At 41.9% G+C, this 22,991-nt stretch overlaps 1 protein-coding gene across 3 annotated transcripts in view; it reads right to left on the reverse strand.

Annotated features, from left to right (window-relative positions):
• Window positions 1–22,991, reverse strand: part of PPP6R2 (protein phosphatase 6 regulatory subunit 2) — a 4,227,669-nt gene that overhangs the window by 2,279,836 nt on the left and 1,924,842 nt on the right. For all 3 annotated transcript variants that reach the window (XM_044088566.1, XM_044088567.1, XM_044088565.1), the window contains exon 10: window positions 13,316–13,468. In XM_044088566.1, the coding sequence (XP_043944501.1) occupies window positions 13,316–13,468 (153 nt within the window). The remainder of the gene's footprint in view (window positions 1–13,315; window positions 13,469–22,991) is intronic.

Genomic DNA, 22,991 nt, shown 5'->3' on the forward strand with positions numbered 1-22,991 from the left:
AAGAGGAAGAGGAGGGAAGGCATAAACTGACAGCAGCGTCCAAGGGAAGGACAGAGCATCCACTTTCCAAGCTCTGCTGTGACGCTGTCTGGTGCAAAAAAAGAGGTAGAAGATGATTGTCTGGAGAGAAGAAAAGATCCACTTGAGGAGTGCCCCAACGTTGAATGATGCTGTAAAAACTGCTCTGTTCAGCTGCCACTCATGAGGACCCAGGGTCTGTCTGCTCAACTGGTCTGCCAAAACAGTGAACCTTCCTGGAAGAAACTGAGCTAGGAGATGCAGGCCCAGGAATGCTGCTATGGACCAAAGAGTCATGCTCTGTCTGTACAGGAGGTAAGAATTAGTCCCTCCCTGCTTGCTGAAGTATCACATGACTGTGGTGTTGTCTGTTCTGACAAGCAGGGTCCCTGGAGAAAGAAGATGCTTGAAAGCTAGTAAAGCCTGTTGAACTGCAATCATCTCTTTTAGATTTATATGCAGGTGCATCTGCTGGGCGTTCCAATGTCCCTGTATGCATCTACCATCCTGGTGAGCTCCCCAGGCATAGTCCGATGTGGTGGTAAGAACTTGAGTGGCAAGGGGTGGGCGAAAATGCATGCCTTTGTTCTGTAGACAGGCTGTTGCCCACCACAGAAACTCTGTCTGCAGACATGGAAGCAGAGGAATTATCACATCCAGGTCCTGTGTGTGTTGACACCAAATGTTCTTGAGGTACCATTGCAATTTCCTCATATGCAGTCTTGCATATGGAAACATGAGAATGCAACAGGCCATGAATCCCAGAGCTTGCACGCATTTCCTTGCAGGGGAGCTGGGACAGGCTTGCAAGTCCTTGGAGTAAACTGAAAGAGTTGTCTGCTTCTCCTGGGCGAGAAACATCATCTGGGCAGCTGTGTTCAGACTCGCTCCCAGGAATGTTATCGCTTTGGATGGCACCCATTTTGATTTTTCCTCATTGAGAGTGTAACCCAGGGAAGAGAGAAGAGTCTTTACAAATTCTAGATCCTTTAATAGCTGTTCCTGAGAATTTGCTTGAATTAGACAGTCGTCCATGTATGGATAAATCTGAATTTTCTTCTGCCTGCAAAAAGCAATGACTGGAGCCAGGCACTTTGCGAAAACTCTGGGAGCAGTAGATAAGCCAAAGGGCAGCAGAGAGAATTGATAATGTTGTTTGCCCACCCTGAAACTAAGGTATTGCCTGCAACTTTCCCTGATAGGGATGTGCAGATAAGCTTCTTTGAGAGCCAATGTTACCAGCCAGGAATCCTTTTCTAACATTGGCAGCAACTGATGCAGTGAGCATTTTGAACTTTGGAATTATCAAGAAAGAGTTCAGGATGGATAGATCTAGGATAGGACACCAGGTGCCTTCTTTTTTTTGGAACTAGGAAAATTCTGGAATAGAAACCCTGGCCTACCCGCTGAGCAGGAACTGATTCTATTGCTCCCAGATGCAACAGAAACAAAATTTGCTGTTCTACTTCTGCCCTTTGGTTTGGAGGAGTGTCCGGGAATCCTTTGGGTACTGGAAAGGTGTGGAAAGAAAACCTGTGTCCTAGGGATAGAGTTCTGAGTACTCATTTGTCGTCCGTGGTGGTGGCCCAGACATTTGCAAAAAGGGCCAACCTTCCCCCTAAAGGACTCTCCGGGCAGGCAAGAACAGGCAGAAGTTGGACAGAGTCATTGAGAATGTTTAGATTGAGATGCAGGCTTAGAACTTCCACAGCCTTGGAAAAGGAAGCCTGCCAATGCTTAGACCTTTGAAGGGTGGCCACCAGTCTCCTAGAAGATTTGTAACCTCTAGTCCTAGAACGGTTCTGTCTGCTGGTATCAGGGAATGTCCAACTCTTAGAAGGTTAATTCCTGCTAAAGCAAGGAGGCTGAACTTGCAGAAAGTCTTTAACTGTCTGCATAGACTTGGCCTTGTCTTCCATCTACTTGAGCACTTCCTCTGCTTTGTTGCCAAAAAGACTGTCCTTATGGAAAGGTACACCTAAAAGCTTAGCCTTGACAGGCTCTGATAGGGGCTGCTCCCTGAGCCAAGCGTGCCTTCTAACAACAGAGTCAGTAGCTGTAGCCCTACAGGAGGCTTCTAGAATGTCAAAACCACAATGTAATGAATGTTTATTGACAAGATTGGCAGAATTCAGCAAATCCTGCATATCCTTACTCTCCGCCAACAGAGGCACACTTGCTATCCTAGACTTAATAGCTTCCAAGGTGTGCTGCTGGTACATAAGCATATGAAAAAGACAATTAGTAGACCTAATAGCAAGAGTGGCAGAGGTATAAAACTTTTTACCCCACCTATCTAGGTTCCTAGATTCCTGTCAGAAGGAACAGGATTTTTAGTAACAGTGGCCTTAACTCCTTTAGGACTTTGAGAAATAACCTCTGGATCAGCCAATGGATTCCTGAAAAGAAACAAATGAGAATCAGGGACTCTATAGTACCTGTCAGGTTTCCTGGGAGCAGGAGGAACTGAATTTGGAGTCAAGGAATTTTCCAGGAAAAACATCATCAACCACTTCCAACACAGGTGGAACAGCCAAAGGCTTATGCTGAGGAAAATCCAAAAAACTCCCTAATCCTTTTCTTAGAAAGGGGATAATCCTGACTTTCCCATTTAAAATGCTAGAAGTATCAGAACCTGAATGCAGATGACTGCAAACTAGGAGCCATAGTCAAGTCCCCAAATGATGTGAACATCCTACAGAAGGGCCTCGCTGAGACAGATGCCTGGTGTCAGAGCCATGGCCTCAAGCTCAATGCCAAAAAGTGCAGTGTCATCCCCTTTGGTAAAAACTCTGTACCCATGAACTACCACATAGGCAGCAATCTTCTTAACTCCGAATGTGTGATAAGAGACCTTGGGACCCAGGTGGACAGTAATCTCTCCTTTGATAGTCACATCACCACAGTAGTCAGGAGTCCTTCTACATGGCACACCTCATTATAAAAGGGTTCTCATCCAGGAAGAAAGAAGTCACTGTTCCCCTCTACTCGACACTCAGACCCATTACAGAGTACAACGCCCCTTTTGGAACGTACCTCACAAGACATCTGCAGCAGCTGGAAAGGCCACAAAAATACCTCACAAAGAGAATTACTGGCCTCAAACAAATGCCCTACACGGGCCATCTCAAAAAACTCCAGATTTACTCCATAGCATATCGCCTACTCTGCTGAGGTGAACTATGCATAACATATAAAGCTATGTCAAACCCAGAGCTGTTGGACATGCTACACCTAAAGAAATCCCAATCCCCTCCGAGCTACATGCTCTGGGGACCTAAACCTTGTCACCACAATAAACAGGACATGCTGGAGGGATAGATTCCTGTCCCAGAGACTTCTCATACTCTAGAACAGGCTACCCATCTATGTCAAGCACAGTTCTTCATTAGCACTCTTCAAGAAAAATCTTGAGGAGTGGATGGGAAATAGGAAATACACCTCGGGGATCACTTCTGTGTCTCTGCTCGACAGTGGCACAGGAAAATTATTTTCTTGGGTGGCGTAAGCCAGGGAACCTTGTTGGCTAGTCTTACGTAGGCCCTTGGGCCAACAGCCTAGTACATATCTATGAACCTATGAATAAGACAAAGCCTCAGGAGAGACATCCCTACCTCTTTTTGAAGGAGGAGGCTGTGAACCCCTAATAAGAGTCAAAAGGTCATCAGCCATTTTAACCATTTGAGAATGAGGGGAATGAGATGAAACTGGAGCCTTTTTCTTCACGGGCATACAACTGGAAGATTTACCTGCAAGTCTGAAGGACTTGGGAGGCCTAGCAAACGCTAAAGTCACAGGCGAAGTCGTCGGTATGAGCTTGCTGTCTGAACGAAGGCCTCGGACACCGGAGTCAGCTTAGCGGCTCCGGATCCAGCTGAAGAGGCAACAGGCGGAAGGTCAGAAGGCAAAATGGAAGCCGGAAGTCTGGGGGCCTTTGAAATGGTCTCAACCAATGCCTGCAGTTGAAAATCTGCAGGCTGCAAAGGCGCCTCACTGGCTACCGCATGACTGACAACCAACTTAACATCATCCTAGGACCTGACCTTCAGAAGCCTGTCGCGGTCCTTATCCTTATGTTTCTTGGGGATATTCGAAGCCTGAAGACCAGTGGACGCCATACCGACAAACTTAGGCTAAACTCTAAAATGTTTATCTAAAAGCTTGGCCCAACGACGAATAGTACGCAAAGTAAAGGAAGCACAGAGATCACAATAAGGAATGTCATGGTCAAGGCCTAAACAAATAATACAACAGGAATGAAAATCTCTATGGGGAATCTGCTTTCCACAGGTAAGATAATTACTAACCTTTTCCTACATTCGTTAAGGCAAGAAAAGAGGATCCCCAAAGGGGTACTTGGCTGTAGTTGACTTCAACTTTGTTGTTGAAAACAAAAAAGGTAAACTGCCGACCAGCACTCTTGCAAGAAATGCTTCTGCTTCTAGCTCCACGGCAAGGAAGACTGAAGAAGTGACGTTGGCTGCTTCTTTTTGTATCGGACACCCTGACGTCCTTTACAACCGATGACAGCAGATGTCATTTTTACTTACCTTTGGTATTCTGGCCAATCGAGGGCTACCGGGAGCCGGATAACCCATTAGTTACAACTGCAACAGTGAAACACGATGAACATCAGTCTGTGGATAGATTTGGTTTTGTCTAGGTAGCATATGAGTTGCCGATGTACATCCGAAGTGGGCAGAATCCTCTCACTGGAGGATTGAGGAGAAGGAAAAATGGTGGGAAGGTTGACAGTCTGATTGAGGGATAATTCATTAACCACCTTGGACATAAAAGAGGGATTAGTGCGTAGAGATACCGTGTCTGTGGAAGAGTATAAAGGGGGGATAAGACATCAAAGCCTGCAACTCAGAGACCCTTCTGGTGGAAGTAATGACCACTAACAGAGCAGTTTTCCAAGTACAGTGTTGTACAGAAGAATAACTTGCTGGCTCAAACGGGGCCAGGGTAAGTTTCTCCAAAACAAAGTTCAGCTCCCAAGGAGGAACTGGCTTCCTTGGTGGTCTGATGTGAAGGACACCTTTAAGGAAGAGTTTGACTTCCAACCTAGAATCCAAAGGAGGTGACATGGGCAGACAAGCTGAAATAGCTGAGCGGTGGGCTTTCACAAAAGAATAACACAGAGCACTCTTCGTTATTCACACAGAGAGGACAAAACCACCGGAACCATCCACTAACAGTGGTTGTTAATCCTTTTTAAGACACCAGATGGAAAACCTCTTCTATTTGGAAATGTAAAATCTCCTAGTAGTTTGTCTTCTGGTCTCCTGCAGAACTTGTAGCACGTCCACTGAAAAAAGGTGTCTGAAGGGAACTAGAACTGTACCACCCACAGGGTCAGGTTCAGAGTTGACAACTGAAGATGCACTACAGTCTCCTTGCCCTGTGTGAACACGTTCATCCTTTTGGGGTAACTTGTGGTGATTCCCCCAGCTAAATGCAGGAGGAGGAGGGGGAACCAATGCTCTCTTGCCCAAATGGGGGTCATCAGCAAGATTTCTGGTTGATCCTGCTGAATCTTCAGTAGGACATTTTGGAGAAGTGGGAAGGGGTAGAATGCATACAGAAACATCCCCTTCCAAGAGAAAGATACAGTGTCCACCTTCATCGCCAGGGGATGTGGAATCCTGGCAGAAAATTTGGCAAGTTGTCTCTTCATGGGGGAGGCAAACTACTTACAGATGGCACAGGAGGTAGTGTCATGGGCTGGGCCTAGGCAGAACAAACACAAGTTGTGGAAGTCCTTATGTGGAATCTGCCTTACACACTGACACTTGGCCTTCCTAGTTGAAATGAATCACTAAAAATACCAACAGTAGCCAAAATGTGAAGAAAGAAAACCCCAGCGGGGTACTTATCTGAACCACGGTTCACTACTAATCTGTCGAGCAAATGAGGTGGCAGAAAAGTTCTGGGGTTGGTGTGTACTGACGTCCGCTTTATACCAGATGTCTCTTTATGACTGATGTATGTTGGATGATGTGGGGCGTTACACGTACCTTACAGCAGCATTAAGACTTTGGTATGCTGGATGTAAAAGTTGTCTGGAGGCAAACTCCCTTATGCAATGAATACTATGGAATTTCTTATCACTGTAACATGGGCTCTCTGTTCCGCTCACGTCTTCTAAGCTCCCAGGTCAATACATCCCACTCAACAAATTATAAATGCATGCATAAAAACTTCTTGCATTTCAGTGTTCCTTCCTAGCTCAATTACATTAACATTTGTATATATGGGATCCACCCAGTAAACAATACATTGTCTAACATGTGCCAAAATGTAAATTATCAATTCACATCTTTCTGGAAACCCATAAATGACTCATCTGCATACAAGCTGGTTGTTTCCAGTGCTTCTGGTTACCATGTAAAGCACTTTTTTTTTTTAAACAGAAAGGTAAAATATTAACAGTACACGCACATGAATAAAAGAAATCAAGTAGCAGCCAAAATATATTTTGATGTCTTTTCTTAAAGGAATGGAATGGATTTGTATGTACTAGTGTTTAATAGATTAATTAATTGTTTAATTGTATGGCTAGTGAAGGAACTGCTGTTGTATAAAAAGGAAGTTTTTTACAATTGCATTTTACTCCTTGAAGGCTTTGTGAAGCCGAGGTGCTAGAGGAAATATCTGTAATAAACTATTCATTGAACATATCATGGTGCTTTTTGTGTTATGATATACAGAACTGGTGTTTCCAGTGTTGCTTAGCTAGCAGCCAATTGTTCACTGATAGTAAGCTTGAACACCAGCATTGACGCCAAGAAACTCAAAGACAAGGTTATTCAATGTCTGAAGCATTTCTAGAGGGATTATGTATGGGGGAAAAACATAATGCAGATTAAGGCAATCTAAATTAAAACAGTGGTGGTAACATATGTCAAAACAGGGAAGACAGACCAATGGAAAAGGAATATTCTGAAAAAGGTAAAGCTAGACAAAATCAAGAGACTACCCACCTAGAGTCAGTGTCTGTTTTTTTGTGTGTATTTAATATACTGCACCATGGATACTCCCATAAAAGGTTCAGACTTCCCCAAACCTTAACCTACGTATCAAATACATCTGTAAAAATACTGTTCCCATCCTACGGCTGTAACAGCTCAAATACTGCCCTTATTTACAGGATGATGTCAGACACACTACAAACTCAAAGAAAAGCAACCTTTGCCATGCACCAAGGGTTGCTTCCACAGCATGCTGGTTGTTCTTCACTCTCCAATAAAGAATTTTTCTGCAGCCCACAAGTATAACAAGACCATCTTCAAAAAGTACAGTTGTGTACACTTACCATACATGTAGATGTTCAAGTGTATTCAATGTTGCAGTCATCACACTTGGGTTATCTGCCTGCAAGTAGCCCTCAGTCGGCCCGAATACCAGAGACTTAGTATTTCTGCGTAGGTTGCAGTCACTCCAGGAATGACGTCAGGTCATCAGGGGTATAAAAACAGGCAGCTGGCACTATTACATCAGTTTTTCTTGCCCCAAATGTCACAAGCCCCCAACAGGGAGCTAAGATATGGTAGGAAAATCCCCACCAGTAAAAAGCAAACACCAATACCCCTGCAAGGGGTGAGTAATGTACATGTAGAGGAGGGAGAGAGAGAGAGAGAGAGAGAGAGAGACAGAGAAGGGGGCTGGAGGGAGGGAAACCGAGACTGCAACAGTGAATACACTCGAACATCTACATTTATGGATTTATGGTAAGTGTACACAACTGTACTATGTTCTTCGTGTTTCACTGCTGCAGTCATCACACTTGGGTTGATTCCCAAAGCTGAAGAAAGGGTGGAGGCAGTAAAGAAGAGTTTGGGCTGGTTAGTATGCCCTGCAGGACTGCAGTTGCAAAACCCGTCCTGGCTTTGGAAAATATAGGCAGGTGGTAATGCTTGGTGAATGTGAGTACAGAACTCCAGGTAGCAGTCTCCAGAATGTCCCTGGTAGGGACTCCCCTGAGGAATGCTGTAGTGGTAGAAGTTGCCCTAGTGGAATGTGTTCTGACCCCTTAAGGGGTTGGTTTCCCATGGTGTTTGTAGCAGAAATGGATACAGTGTGGTATCCGTTTGGAAATTGTCTGTTTTGAAATGGCCATGCACTCTGCCTCTGGTGCAAAACTGAGTAATAACTGGTCAGATTTCCTGAAGGGCTTAGTCCTATCAGGGTAGAATTTGAGCTGTCTGTGCACGTCCAAGGAGTGCAGGAACCTTTCCCCTTCATTTTGAGGATTAAGGAAGAAGTTTGGCAAATGGACAGATTGGTTGAGAGCCACATGGGACACCACTTTAGGTATAAAGGAAGGATTAGTCCTGAGGGAGACCCTGTCAGCATGAAAAATAATGAAGGGGTCCACGGCCATAAGTGCTTGTAGCTCAGACACTCTTCTAGCTGACGTGATGGCCAGATGCAAAGCTGCTTTCCAAGGGAGGAATTTTAACTCTGCTAACGCTGCAGGCTCAAAACGGGGCAGTGTGAGCTTTTCCAGTACAAAGTTAAGGTCCCAAGATGCTGCAGTCTCAAAACGGGGTGCGCTTTTCCAGTACAAAGTTAAGGTCCCAAGCAGGAGTGGGTGCTCTCCAAAGTGGCCTTAAGTTGTTTGCCCCTCTCAGGAACTGTTTGATGACAGGGTGAGAGAAGAGGGGTGGCTCAGTGTTGTAATGAGCTGAGATGGCAGAGGCATGGATCTTAACGGAGGAGAAGGATAGGCCTCTGTGGTGTAGATCTGCTAAGTAATCCAGGATTAGAGGTAGGGAGGGCAGAGTTGTGTCCTCTCCTTTAGATTGAATCCTGGAGCAATACCTTTTCCACTTATCAGCATAGAATTTCCTTGTACTGGGTCTTCTGGCTTCAAGAAATTACGTCCAGCATCAGCTTGCTTAGGCTGGTCACTGGGGGAGAATTCAAGAAATAAGCCAGGCTGCAAGATTCAGGGTTTGCAGCTGCAGATGCAAGATCTGTCCCACCTGCTGAGTGAGGAGGGTCGGGCTCTGGAGTAGGTGCCAGGGTGGCACTGGTGACAGGCTGCGCAGTAATAGGTACCAGTGCTGGCGTGGCCATTCCGGGCCAATCAGGATTGTCCTTGGTCTGTCCTGTCTTATCTTGAGCAATATTCTTGAGAGAAGGGGCAGATGGGGAAATGCATAGATTGAGTGGTTTACCCACTGGAAGGACAGAGCATCTACTTTCCAGGCCCTGCTGTGAGGTGTCCTGGTGCAGAATTTCCTGAGCTCGTGACTGCAGGGGGAGGCAAAGAGATCCACCTCTGGAACCCCCCATTTCTGAATCAGAAGGCTGAAGGTGCTGGGCTCTAATTACCACTCATGTGGGTCTAGGAGATTTCTGCTTAAGTCATCTGCCAGTAAGTTTTGTTTGCCTGGCAGGAACTGAGCTTGCAGATGGACCTGCATGTCCAAGGTCAAGTTCAACAGGGCCATGGCTAGCCTGTAGAGTGGGTTCCTTCCCTGCTTGTTGATGTACCACATAACTGTGGTGTTGTCTGTTTTTATTAGCAGGAGTCCTGGTGAGAGTAGGGATCTGAAAGCTGTTAGAGCGTGTTGAACAGCTAGCATCTCTTTTTGGTTGATGTGCAGATTAATTTGACTTGGGCTCCAGTGGCCCTGAATGCACTTGCTGTCCAGGTGTGCCCCCAGGCATAGTCTGATGCATCTGTGGTTAGGGTCTGGACAGCATGGGGCTGAGTAAAGGAAAGTCCCTTGTTGTGGTTGCATGCTGCTGCCCACCAAAGAAATTCTGTCCTTAGACAAGGTTTGATAGGAATGACAGTTTCCAAGTCCAGAGAATGTTGGCACCAAAGACTTTTTAAGTACCACTGAAGTTTCCTCATATGCAGTCAGGCATATGGAATTAGCAGGATGCAAGAGGCCATGAACCCTAGGGTCTGCAGGATTTTCCTTGCGGATAGCTGGGTTCTGGTGGCCATTTGAGTGAAGTAGTCTATCAGATAGGCTTGTTTTTCTGGAGTAAGGAATGCCATCTGGGATGCTGTATCCAAGCTTGCTCCCAGGAATACAACCTTTTGACTGGGGACTAGTTTTGACTTATTTTCGTTGATGGTGTACCCCAGGGAGGTTAGAAGGTTTTTTACAAATGTCAGGTGCTGCAACAGCATTTCCTGACTGTCTGCCTGAATCAGGCAGTCATCCAAGTACGGGTAAATTTGAATTTTTCTCTATCTGCAGTAGGCAATGACTGGAGCCAGGCATTTTGTGAATACTCTGGGAACAGTGGATGAACCAAAGGGAAGTGCAGAGAACTGATAATGCATAGATCCTGCCCTGAAGCGTAGGTATTTCCTGCATGAGTCCCTGATAGGGATGAGCAGATAGGCTTCTTTTAGGTCTAGGGTGGCTAAGCAGGCATTTTTGGCCAGCAGAGGAAGAAGCTGCTGCAAAGTGAGCATTTTGAATTTTGGTAACACCAGAAAGGTGTTTAGAATGGATAGATCTAGGATTGGGTGCCAAGTGCCCTCTTTTCTGGGTACCAGGAAAAGTCTTGAATAGAACCCTTGACATATCTGCCCGCAGGAACAGGCTGAATTGCCCTTATGGAGAGCAGGGATTTAACTTGGTTTTGTGCCTCTGCCCACTGGTTTGGAGGAAGGTCTGGGAACCCTTTTGGGGTTGGCAGTGAGTGGAAGTAAAATGTGTACCCCTGGGATACAATGTTGAGGACCCATCGGTCTTTGGTGATGGAAGTCCAGTTTTTTTTGCATGATGGACAAGTTTTCCTCCTAGGGGCACGAGCAGTTGAGCAGAGGTGAGGAGTGGAGTTGAAAAGTCACTGTGAAGTCTTTCCTTAAGGGGGTGGGTTAGCACTCCCTGTTTTTGAAGTGGAGGCACTCCATTGCTTAGATCTCTGCATACCCAGCGACTGTAGTCTGGGGGGGGGGGGGCTGATTCCCCTGGGTCTAGGTTGAGAAGGCCTTGAGGATGCTGGAAAGGACCAATGTTTCAAGGGGCAATGCCTACTGAATCTAGGAGGCTGTACTTGCAAGAAATCTTTGACCTGTCTGCATAGATTTAGCTTTTTCTTCTATCTTTCTAAAAACCTCTTCTGCTTTGTTGCCAAACAGAATTAACCTTGTTCAAAGGAGCGTCTAGTAATTTTGATTTGGCATGATCTGGCAAGGTCTGCTCCTTAAGCCAAGCATGCCTTCTCAGTACAGAACCAGTGACTGCTGACCTGCAAGATGCTTCTAGGGCATCAAAGTCACACTGCAAAGTATGCTTGTTGACTTGGCTTGCAGAATGCATAAGCTCTTGTAATTCTTTATTTTCTGCACAGTTTGTAAGGTAGCTATTTTTTTGCTTAATAAGTTCCTAATATGTTTGTTGGTATTTCAGCATGTGAAACAGGAAATTCAAAGCCCTAATGGCAGAGTTGCAGAGGTGTATATTTTCTTACTCCATCTGTCTAAAGCTCTGGAATCCCTGTCCGAAGGGGTGGGATTCTTAGCTGTAGTTGCTTTGATACGTTTAGGCCCCTGGGAGATGACCTCTGGGTCAGCAGAAGGATTTTTGAAAAGGAATTTGTAAGAGTCAGGAACTCTGTACCTGTCTGGTTTCCTAGGAGCAGGGGCGTAAAGTGTGTGTGTGTGTCTTTCGGCTTTTCCCGGTTAGGGGTCGCCACAGCGGAACTCCGGTCCGCTAATGATTGGCAGTAGAGTTTTACATGCTGGCTTGCCGGGCCTAACGCACAACCTTCAACGAAGGAACGCCCATTCACGCATGTCGTCACACAGTAGACGCTTTAAGTGAGAATCGAACGGGCAACGTCTAACTGTGAGGCGACAAGTACCAGGAGTTAAACTGGATTCCATAAAGACATCATCCAGGTCTCGGGGTATTGCTAAAGGGGTATGTTGTGGCAAATCTAGAAATTCTCTGAGTTTCTTTTTGTACTGAGGATAGTCTTGGCATTCCCAGGTATGCAAGGTTTCACCAAAAGAGAAATCCTCTGGAGGAGAAGCAGAGGGAATGGATTCCTCTGCATCTGAATCCTCATAAGCAGATAAAGGCATGTCTTCATAATCAGATACGTCAGAGTCGTCGGACTCTTGGTCTGTTAAAGCTGCTGGAGACAGGTCTCTTTTTCTCTTATCAGGGGAAGGCTAACTTCCCCTAATCAGCATAATAAGGTCTTCTGCCATTTTAATATTTGATGTTGTGGCAAGGAAGCAGGTGCTTGAGTTTGGGGTCATCGTTTTATTAGGTGTAGCTCGTACTCTTGGCCTTAGAAACTCGGTAGTTTTAGACAGAACTGAAAACGCGAAAGAAGTCGTTGGCTTGTATCGAATATTGGCAGTGCGAAAAACTTCCTTAGAAGCTGGTGACTGCTCAACGGCTCCAGACCCATCCAAGGTAGAGACATCCGCAGGTTCCGTAATCAGAGAAAAGTCTCGCGGCATACCGGACTCCAAACGGGTCTCGGTAGAGGCCTGCGAATCCACTGAAACAGGCATCAGGGGCTGCGAAAGTGCCTCACTGAGTACCGGCGAACTGGCGACTAGCTTAACGGAAGCGTCGTCGGCAGTTTTGGACCTGTGCAGTCTGTCTCTGCCTTTATCCTTACGTTTTTTCAGAAGATCGGTAGTCGGATGGCTTACCGAAGCCATTTCGGTATATGGAGAACAAAAGTATTTAGTGACAATAAGGGCCCAACGACAAATAGTTTGGGCGTTTAACAAGGCACAAAACTGACAGCGAGGTACGTTGTGGTCTGGGCCTAAGCAGGTGACGCAGTTAGAATGGAAATCTCGGTGTGGTATTTGGTTTCCACAGGCGAGACAATTGTTAACTTTTTCTGACATCGGTTAGAGCAAGAAAAAAGGATCCCCAACAGGGTACTTAGCTTTAGAAGACTTCAGGATGATTCAATTCGAAAATGAAAACTCAGGTAGCGGCCAACCGGCACTCGTGCCAACTGCTTCTGCTTCGGGCTCCTCAGCAAGAAAGACTGATGTAATGGCGTTGGCTGCCTGTTTTCATACCCCTGTTGACCTGACATCATTTCTGGAGCGACAGCAACTGACGCAGAAATACTAAGTCTTTCATATTCAGGCTGACTGAGGGCTACCTGCAGGCAGATAACACAAGTGTGATGACTGCAACAGTGAAACACGAAAAACATCATCTTTTATAAGCACTATACAACAAGCAACAGGTACTGTACAGAAGTCATAGAGAGAGACAGAAGGAAATCAATTCTTTGTCTTTCACTTGTCCTTTCATCACAGCCAAGGAGTACTTACAAGTAATAAGTCCATGGTGTTTAGCCTACACAGTTCCTGATTAATACTAGCTGTGTTTGTCTGTAGAAGTGCAGCAATAAGTCGGGCTACATGAAGACGTGCATTACCCAAAGGCTCCTCCAAGACACCAATTGTCGTCAAGATTTTACTTTTCTGCAATAACAAAAACAAAAGCAATGACCGGGGGCCAAAATGCATACAAGAATAATGAAATTCTCTCAAATAAATCAAGTATGAACATCCACTTTGATAAGCACCAACATACAAAATATTATGTAAATGCAACAAAGAATAAATTGGATACTCTGACAACATAACTTTAACCTTTAACCTTAGCAAGTGTTTTTTTTTTTTTTTTTTGCCAAACTATTAATGTAACAGGTTGGCAATTATTTACTTTACAATTCTGTAAGTATTACAACTAATACCAATAAGCAGCTACTAACCCAATGGTGTAATTATGTGTGGCCTGTACTCCTAATTAATACAGCAAGTACGTTAAACAGACTTGCACAATCTGGACAGATTTTGTAAATTTCTGAAAACTTGTGTTTTTACAACAAAAAAGTGTTCTCATGCATACAGACACGCAAGAAAATTATTTTGTTAAAAAAATGGTTTGGAAAAACTTGCCTGTAATCTTTAACAGGATTTAAAATAACGATTGTCACACTGTAGTTTTATCAGCTTTTAAAAGAACACAAAGTTTTAAAAAAATTAAAACAGATACAAAGACAGGAAAGAAAATGTGTTGCCTGAGCAATACTGTGCCAAACAATCAAACTTGTGCATAGCCTAAATTAAATATTTTGATAGTGTTTACATGCCCAACAACTGAAACAGAAAAAGTAAAGAGACTGGAAGCTTACAAAATTGCACAAATAGGCAATAAGAAATCAGAACTACAGTTTTAGAAAACAACTCAGCAAACTTATATGGCACTATACACCATGTAATGAAAGGTAACATCTCTCAGAATATATAAGTACACCTTACAATCCCTGGACATTAAAACAAGACATCTCATTACACTAACTGTAGCAAAGTCATAAAACTAATGGAATAAACATTCAAATGTCTACCTTACATAAAAAAAGGCATAAGGAGGCTGACAGAAACAGACATGTGAGTAATAACAGTGTAAGCTGATCTATGACACAGCCCTCTGCAGTAGCTAATGATTAGGTAAATCCTTGTCGTGGAACATTTCCATGGCACAATTTGGTTGATAGATACTTAGTAGGCTACTGATCCGTAAAGGATCTTGTGAAGCCTTGCCATGCATTCCTATGAAGTTTACTGCCCTTACATTTTAACTATGAATAAACAAGATCCTTTATGTTTTGAGTATGAAAAGCCCAGACCCCAGACATTTATACGTTACCTCTAACCATAAAGGACAAAGCTGTTAAACCAGAGGTGAATTTGAGGTTTACCCATCCATTCATCCAGATTACACTTGAACAGATTACGAGATGTCCTTTGCTTTATGTTGAAAAGAAGATGATTAGAGACGGGATGGTATCCTCCATATTACCTATCCTTCCAACATGTTTTATTTATGCTGCACAAGATATTACGATCTCTTGAACAAGTGTTGATGCCACCAATAGACTTCTGGGTGTGTAGTAAGTCTGAAAGGATAGGGTTGGTTGAAACTCTTTAAACGAAGCAATGATCGCCCCTCAGTGCATGTAAGAACATTGGGACAGGGCTTTGAGATGGTCAGTGTAGCTTTTATGATTTACTGCCTTAATATTCTTGGTAAGAAAGCATTATGATCATTCAAGTTGTGTCAAGTGCTTGGACAGGTACAAACTGAAGGGAGTATTACACTCAATGGCCAGCCTAATAAGTGTCAAATACAGTGTAATGATCACAACCTTAGACCAGGATGATACAACTTTACTAATAATCTATGCAATGAAGGATTTTCTTACAATAGCGGATACATGGTGGTCAAACAGTTTATTGTCTATAAGTTCCAAGGTTATTAACTACTGGATCTATTTTCAGGAGTGTGTTGTTAATGTGAAAGTTGCAGGGGATGGGGACTTCAAGCTTGCCAATGGATGCTATTATACATTTTTTGACATTTAGTTCTAGGCCATCGTTTAAACACCAATTATTTGTTTGGGAAAGGCCCTCTTAGAGCATTTTGGCTTGTTCTGGAGAGTTTATGATGGCATCAAGTTTACAGTCATCTGCAAACGCTGTCAGCCATTAACTCCTAACATTAGCTTCGATCTCTAAGAAGTAAATGCCAAACATGAATAACTCAAAAACCAAACCCTGTGGTACACTACTAATGGAACATATTTTGGAGGAGGTACAGACGCCCACCTTAATTTCCTGGCGTCTATTAGTGAGCCAGTTTACTATCCAGCTACTTACATAGCAGTTTACTTTTAGCTGGGTGAGTTTATTCACTATACCTTTAAGTGGGATGGTCATGAATGTCTTTGAGAGATGTAGATATGCTGTATATGCCAATTGTCCCCTACGACATTCTTTCAGTAACTCTCATACAGAAGTCAACAAGGTTAGGGAAGGATCTGCACTTGACAAAACTGAACTGGCTAGGGTCAAGAGTTTGTAAGTTGGCTGTGTTCTTATTTATTAATTCCATAATGACTCTTTTCATAACTTTACACGAGGCCAATCAGACTTACTGAAAAATCATTACCAGTGCACACCTTTGTGCAGGGAGAAGACTGTTGCTATCCTCCATTTATCAGGCACAAAGGCTACTTGGAGGCATAACCTTTGCAGAGAATCTGACGGATCATGTTTGGAAGCTGATATTGAAGAGTCGATACAGACGGCTTGACAAGTCCTGTTTCAGGCTGGCCAGTAGGCATCCTGGTATGTTATCCAGTACACAGAAGCAGCAGTGTTTACTGCCTTGGACAGTGTTTTCAGGACTTGATCTTAAAAGATTTGAAAGGGGGGAGTGGTGTCAGTATGTAATCTGGGAATGGGGGGTGGGCTAAATTTTATCTGATAGCAGATTGGCTATGTCCTCTGGGTCTGAGTCTATATAATTTACTATTAGCTTTGAGAGGTGCTGAGCACTGTTTCTGTGATTTGTAACATAGTTAAAGAAAGTTCTGCAGTTAGCTTAAGCATTGTGGCTATTTTTTTACCTGTATCTAACTTTGGTTGATTTGATCAGGGACTGGATTTCCTTGTTAAGTTTAGCAAGAGTGTTTTAGTAACTAGAAAGTTACATTTATTTTTACGTGTATGAGCTTTTTCTTTTATTTCAGTAAGATGGAGAAACACGGCAAGAAAAATAAAAATAAAAAAAACTTTTAATCCGGTTAGTGCTAAACTAACTCAGTTATATACACCCTGGCTGCCAATTAAACAATCAATTACCAAACTACTAAACATTTAATTACTACAATCAATTTAAAAGGACAGCATACATTTGTCATAGTTCATCTAACTCACAAATCCATGCATAGCTTATACAAATCACTCAATTACTATTAAAATATAATTCTATAATAATATATATCATTAAAAACTCCATATTGGTATAGCTATATATAATTAAACAGTAAAACATATTATAAATGTTGCATTTTTAAATAAGGTTTAATTGAAGTCCTGTCATTCAACCCTGGTTCCTTCTCAGCCTGCAGCTCTACTATCCATCTCAGTTCACTCAGCTCTAACCTACTCTTTATGTCTCCCAACTGTGAGTCCTGATAAATACATTCAACCACTTTGAACAAAAAGTGGTGTGTTTTATCTTTATATATGATGTGTTTCGCTAGAGCACTCCTCAAAGGTTCTCTATTCCTAATAGCTCCCAAGTGCTCCCTGACCCTCCCTCTAAGTGAGCAAGTGAGTAATGTATGCTGTCCTTTTAAATTGATTGTAGTAATTAAATGTTTAGTATTTTGGTAATTGATTGTTTAATTGGCAGCCAGGTTGTATATAACTGAATTAGTTTTGATGAACTGTATGGTCTGATGAAGCATCATTGATGTGAAAGCACTAACCGGATAAAAAAAAATTTATTTCTCCTGCCGTGTTTCTCCATCTTAATCATCTCTACTGAATTTTCTATTTGTTGGCATAAGAGGAGTAAATCTGCAGTGGCTGCATTGGAGAATTTTATTGTTTTTCTTTTATTGCAAAGCCTGTTTCTTGCATTTTGGTTCTACTGTAGGGGTTCATGTTTTAAATTTGGCACTGTAGTTTCACTGGAAGGGGACATATGCATCTATGCAGCCATTTATATGTGCATAAAATTTGGTGGTAAAGGATTCTGCAGCTGCAGATAGGCCATCAGTGTCGCTTGTCTGGTCAGGATAAAACAGATGAACATTTGTGGGTTCCATTCAAGCAATTTTATTACACACAAACACATCAGAAATAAGGCTTTGTAACTTAAAATAAACCTATAAACACAGTGACTACCGCACTCATACATGTTAACACTCTGGCTGTTCTCTCAAAATGGCTCTGCTGCCTGCACGTGCTACGTATTTATATGGTTGTGCTACATCTGGAAATGCTTCTTAAAGGTACAATCAGGTAGGAAGGAGATGTTAAATTTAGATATTAGACAGTAATCATGCAGTTTTAGTAAATTAGTTTTAGTATAATCTCTGAATGCAGAGTTACTGGAGGATGCTTGTGGCTTCAGCTTTGTAATGAATATGTCTGATTTATGGTCCAATTTGACTACGGACAGAAGCTACAACTGCTCTAGAACACAGCTGTCCCATACTGGTGAGAACAAAGTTCAGGATTTTGTCAGACCTGGTTGGGGTGTGGAATAACTGCTCCAGCCAGGTATGAAGTCAAGAAATCTCTGGGCATAAATGTTAAGTCTATATAAGTCTTTCAGATTATGGAAGGGTAGCTGAAATCCACTAGAAAAATGGTACTTGTCTCAATACATAGGGATTCCATACTAATCAGATAGGAAGTATGGACCAAAAGGGACATAGAGGGGGTCCTACAGTTTGTTATAGTGTGATAAGCAGTGTTGCTAATGGATAAGTTGGATATGGAGGAAATTCTAGTTCAGAAGCTGATGTTAAAAAAGGGATAATTAGTAGGGCATATAAATATTGCATAAGAAATGTTTAAATCCATTAGAAGACATTACAAAAGAAGTGAAAAAGGAAAGGCAATATACAAAGGGTACAGTGGGAAGACATTTGTATGCCTTACCAAGTATGCAAGAAGTTTAGAAGATTTAAGGGATTTGTCTGCAAGTATTTACACATTTTTATACCCCAGGCAGACTTCAGAGAATTTTTCCTTAGGTAAACAGCAAATGTTGGAGGTGAGATGGGAAGAGACATTAATTGGTAACAAGTATTCTCATAAAGTAGCAAATTAGCATATTTTAAGTATTTCCCACAGAGTGTTTTGTCAGAAATTCTGGGGGAAGAAATTGTAACTAATGAAATATTTTTGAGTTAGAAAGTGTGCTGTAAATTGCCTTGATACAGTAAGGCCTTACTAATTGCACTACTGGAGACTAAAAGGAAATTATTATAAAATTATTATAAAATGTGAATCAAAATTTAAACCAGCTGTAACTGAAATACAAAATACTGTAATGCAGACAAAGAAATGGAGGTGAGTCCTTAGAAAAAGGAAACAGTTAAATACGTAGAAGTAAATGGAATGTGTGAAAACAAATGCATGCAGAATAATGTTCAAGATAAAAAATGAGGCTTAAGGGAAGGAAGGAATTGCACAATTTATGTAATAATGGAGTGAATGATCCAGCAGGGAACACAAATGCCTATGCGGAGTTGTTCACAAAACCCCTTTACAATCATATACACAGCTACATACAGGAAGTGGTACCGCTCTGAAATAAGCAAGCCAGAGGATACAGTCAATAAATTCAGCTCCAATTTTACTCTGCCTTATCCCTAAGACACCTATCAAGAAATACCCCTAATCCTAGCTCTGCCAACTATCACTAAGGAACAAGTCCTCAATGCACTCTCCAAGGCCAAAACCACTGCTTTGATGGGACCTGATAACATCCCAGGATGCCTCCTTAACAGCATGAAACATGACTTGTTGAGCTCACGATGAGTATTATTCAACTGCAGTCCCTAAGCAGGCTTTTTACCAAACAAATGGGAGTACTGAAAGCCTTACTAATTTCATATGCAACGCCATGGAAAGAATCATTCTGGACTTGATAAATAGCAAAATAGGAAACCTATGGAGGACTGCACCTGTTATCCCTCTACACAAGCATGCGCTATCCACAGACACGGGAAACTATCGACCCCTTTTTAACCACCATGGGACAACAGTGAGCTATGGCCTTTCTTCTTTGAATTCTACAAGATGATGCAGAATTAGGGATAAATATGAACCAGTATTTATGAAGCTTTTCACACAGTCAACTTAAAAAAATCCAACTCCCACTCAACTCAACCCAGCAGAAGTGAACAAAACAATGGAAGGGTCGCTCATTCATACTCCATGGCAAACAGCCTTGACTATCCTCACCAGGCAAGCTTTCCTCTCCTCACTTCCAAAAGAGTAAAGGAAATATGGCTGAGAATCTGCAGTTAGATGTGAACAGCAATGGTGATATGATACAAGTGACAGTCCACTGACAGAACGGCAATACTTTTCTGCAGAGGTGGCTGGACTGCACCTCGCTCTCCGTTTATACACAACATAGTAAACTGCCAAATTAAAAACTCACAAAATTCTTCACTTCAACTTTTAAAACAAAAAACACACACTGGAGCCAGAATAAGTTGAGCGCTTTTGTCCCGTTTATTACAGAACTTCTTCATTTTATACCATTATTCTCCTGACATCATTTCCTACATTACTAATCCTTAAAAGGACATACACATTTAACATATAATTACCCAAAACATCACTTTCTGTCACACTTTTCAATAATAATAAACTATAAAACAATCCCTAAAGCTTAACTGAAAACAGGATACTCAGTGCGAAAGAAAGAACGCTGCTCGTACGAGAAGAAACAGTTTAATCCACATATACCATAGAACAACACAAGCTGTAGGTTAAGCACTTTCAACTGAAGAAATCAGTCTTCATCAGAACAAAGTGTTGATGAGTACATTGTGTATATATAGTAACTGTCAATTGTAAATTCAAAAAATTGCGCCAAAACTTTTAAAGAGACATTATTAAATAACAATATGTGGGAATAAAAGTGCTACATAATACATATAAACATAAGCTAAATGCTTCCTTATAACATAAAAAAAATACCAAAAATTGATAAAAAACTAAACTCATTAATTAATTCAGTGAACATTTGTGGGTTCCATTCAAGCAACTTTATTACACACAAACACATCAGAAATAAGGCTTTGTAACTTAAAATAAACCTATAAACACAGTGACTATCGCACTCATACATGTTAACACTCTGGCTGTTCTCTCAAAATGGCTCTGCTGCCTGCACGTGCTACGTATTTATATGGTTGTGCTACATCTGGAAATGCTTCTTAAAGGTACAATCAGGTAGGAAGGAAATGTTAAATTTAGATATTAGATAGTCATCATGCAGTTTTAGTAAATTAGTTTTAGTATAATCTCTGAATGCAGAGTTACTGGAGGATGCTTGTGGCTTCAGCTTTGTAATGAATATGTCTGATTTATGGTCCAATTTGACTACGGACAGAAGCTACAACTGCTCTAGAATACAGCTGTCCCATACTGGTGAGAACAAAGTTCAGGATTTTGTCAGACCTGGTTGGGGTGTGGAATAACTGCTCCAGCCAGGTATGAAGTCAAGAAATCTCTGGGCATAAATGTTAAGTCTATATATGTCTCTCAGATTATGGAAGGGTAGCTGAAATCCACTAGAAAAATGGTACTTGTCTCAATACATAGGGATTCCATACTAATCAGATAGGAAGTATGGACCAAGAGGGACATAGAGGGGGTCCTACAGTTTGTTATAGTGTGATAAGCAGTGTTGCTAATGGATAAGTTGGATATGGAGGAAATTCTAGTTCAGAAGCTGATGTTAAAAAAGGGATAATTAGTAGGGCATATAAAATATTGCATAAGAAATGTTTAAATCCATTAGAAGACATTACAAAAGAAGTGAAAAAGGAAAGGCAATATACAAAGGGTACAGTGGGAAGACATTTGTATGCCTTACCAAGTATGCAAGAAGTTTAGAAGATTTAAGGGATTTGTCTGCAAGTATTTACACATTTTTATACCCCAGGCAGACTTCAGAGAATTTTTCCTTAGGTAAACAGCAAATGTTGGAGGTGAGATGGGAAGAGACATTAATTGGTAACAAGTATTCTCATAAAGTAGCAAATTAGCATATTTTAAGTATTTCCCACAGAGTGTTTTGTCAGAAATTCTGGGGGAAGAAATTGTAACTAATGAAATATTTTTGAGTTAGAAAGTGTGCTGTAAATTGCCTTGATACAGTAAGGCCTTACTAATTGCACTACTGGAGACTAAAAGGAAATTATTATAAAATTATAATAAAATGTGAATCAAAATTTAAACCAGCTGTAACTGAAATACAAAATACTGTAATGCAGACAAAGAAATGGAGGTGAGTCCTTAGAAAAAGGAAACAGTTAAATACGTAGAAGTAAATGGAATGTGTGAAAACAAATGCATGCAGAATAATGTTCAAGATAAAAAATGAGGCTTAAGGGAAGGAAGGAATTGCACAATTTATGTAATAATGGAGTGAATGATCCAGCAGGGAACACAAATGCCTATGCGGAGTTGTTCACAAAACCCCTTTACAATCATATACACAGCTACATACAGGAAGTGGTACCGCTCTGAAATAAGCAAGCCAGAGGATACAGTCAATAAATTCAGCTCCAATTTTACTCTGTCTTATCCCTAAGACACCTATCAAGAAATACCCCTAATCCTAGCTCTCCCAATTATCACTAAGGAACAAGTCCTCAATGCACTCTCCAAGGCCAAAACCACTGCTTTGATGGGACCTGATAACATCCCAGGATGCCTCCTTAACAGCATGAAACATGACTTGTTGAGCTCACGATGAGTATTATTCAACTGTAGTCCCTAAGCAGGCTTTTTACCAAACAAATGGGAGTACTGAAAGCTTTACTAATTTCATATGCAACGCCATGGAAAGAATCATTCTGGACTTGATAAATAGCAAAATAGGAAACCTATGGAGGACTGCACCTGTTATCCCTCTACACAAGCATGCGCTATCCACAGACATGGGAAACTATCGACCCCTTTTTAACCACCATGGGACAACAATGAGCTATGGCCTTTCTTCTTTGAATTCTACAAAATGATGCAGAATTAGGGATAAATATGAAACAGTATTTATGAAGCTTTTCACACAGTCAACTTAAAAAAAATCCAACTCCCACTCAACTCAACCCAGCAGAAGTGAACAAAACAATGGAAGGGTCTCTCATTCATACTCCATGGCAAACAGCCTTGACTATCCTCACCAGGCAAGCTTTCCTCTCCTCACTTCCAAAAGAGTACAGGAAATATGGCTGAGAATCTGCAGTTAGATGTGAACAGCAATGGTGATATGATACAAGTGACAGTCCACTGTCAGAACGGCAATACCTTTCTGCAGAGGTGGCTGGACTGCACCTCGCTCTCCGTTTATACACAACATAGTAAACTGCCAAATTAAAAACTCACAAAATTC

This window comes from Protopterus annectens, chromosome 11.part0, assembly GCF_019279795.1.
Source record: "Protopterus annectens isolate FY-2018-M chromosome 11.part0, PAN1.0, whole genome shotgun sequence".
Lineage (NCBI taxonomy): Eukaryota > Metazoa > Chordata > Ceratodontiformes > Protopteridae > Protopterus > Protopterus annectens.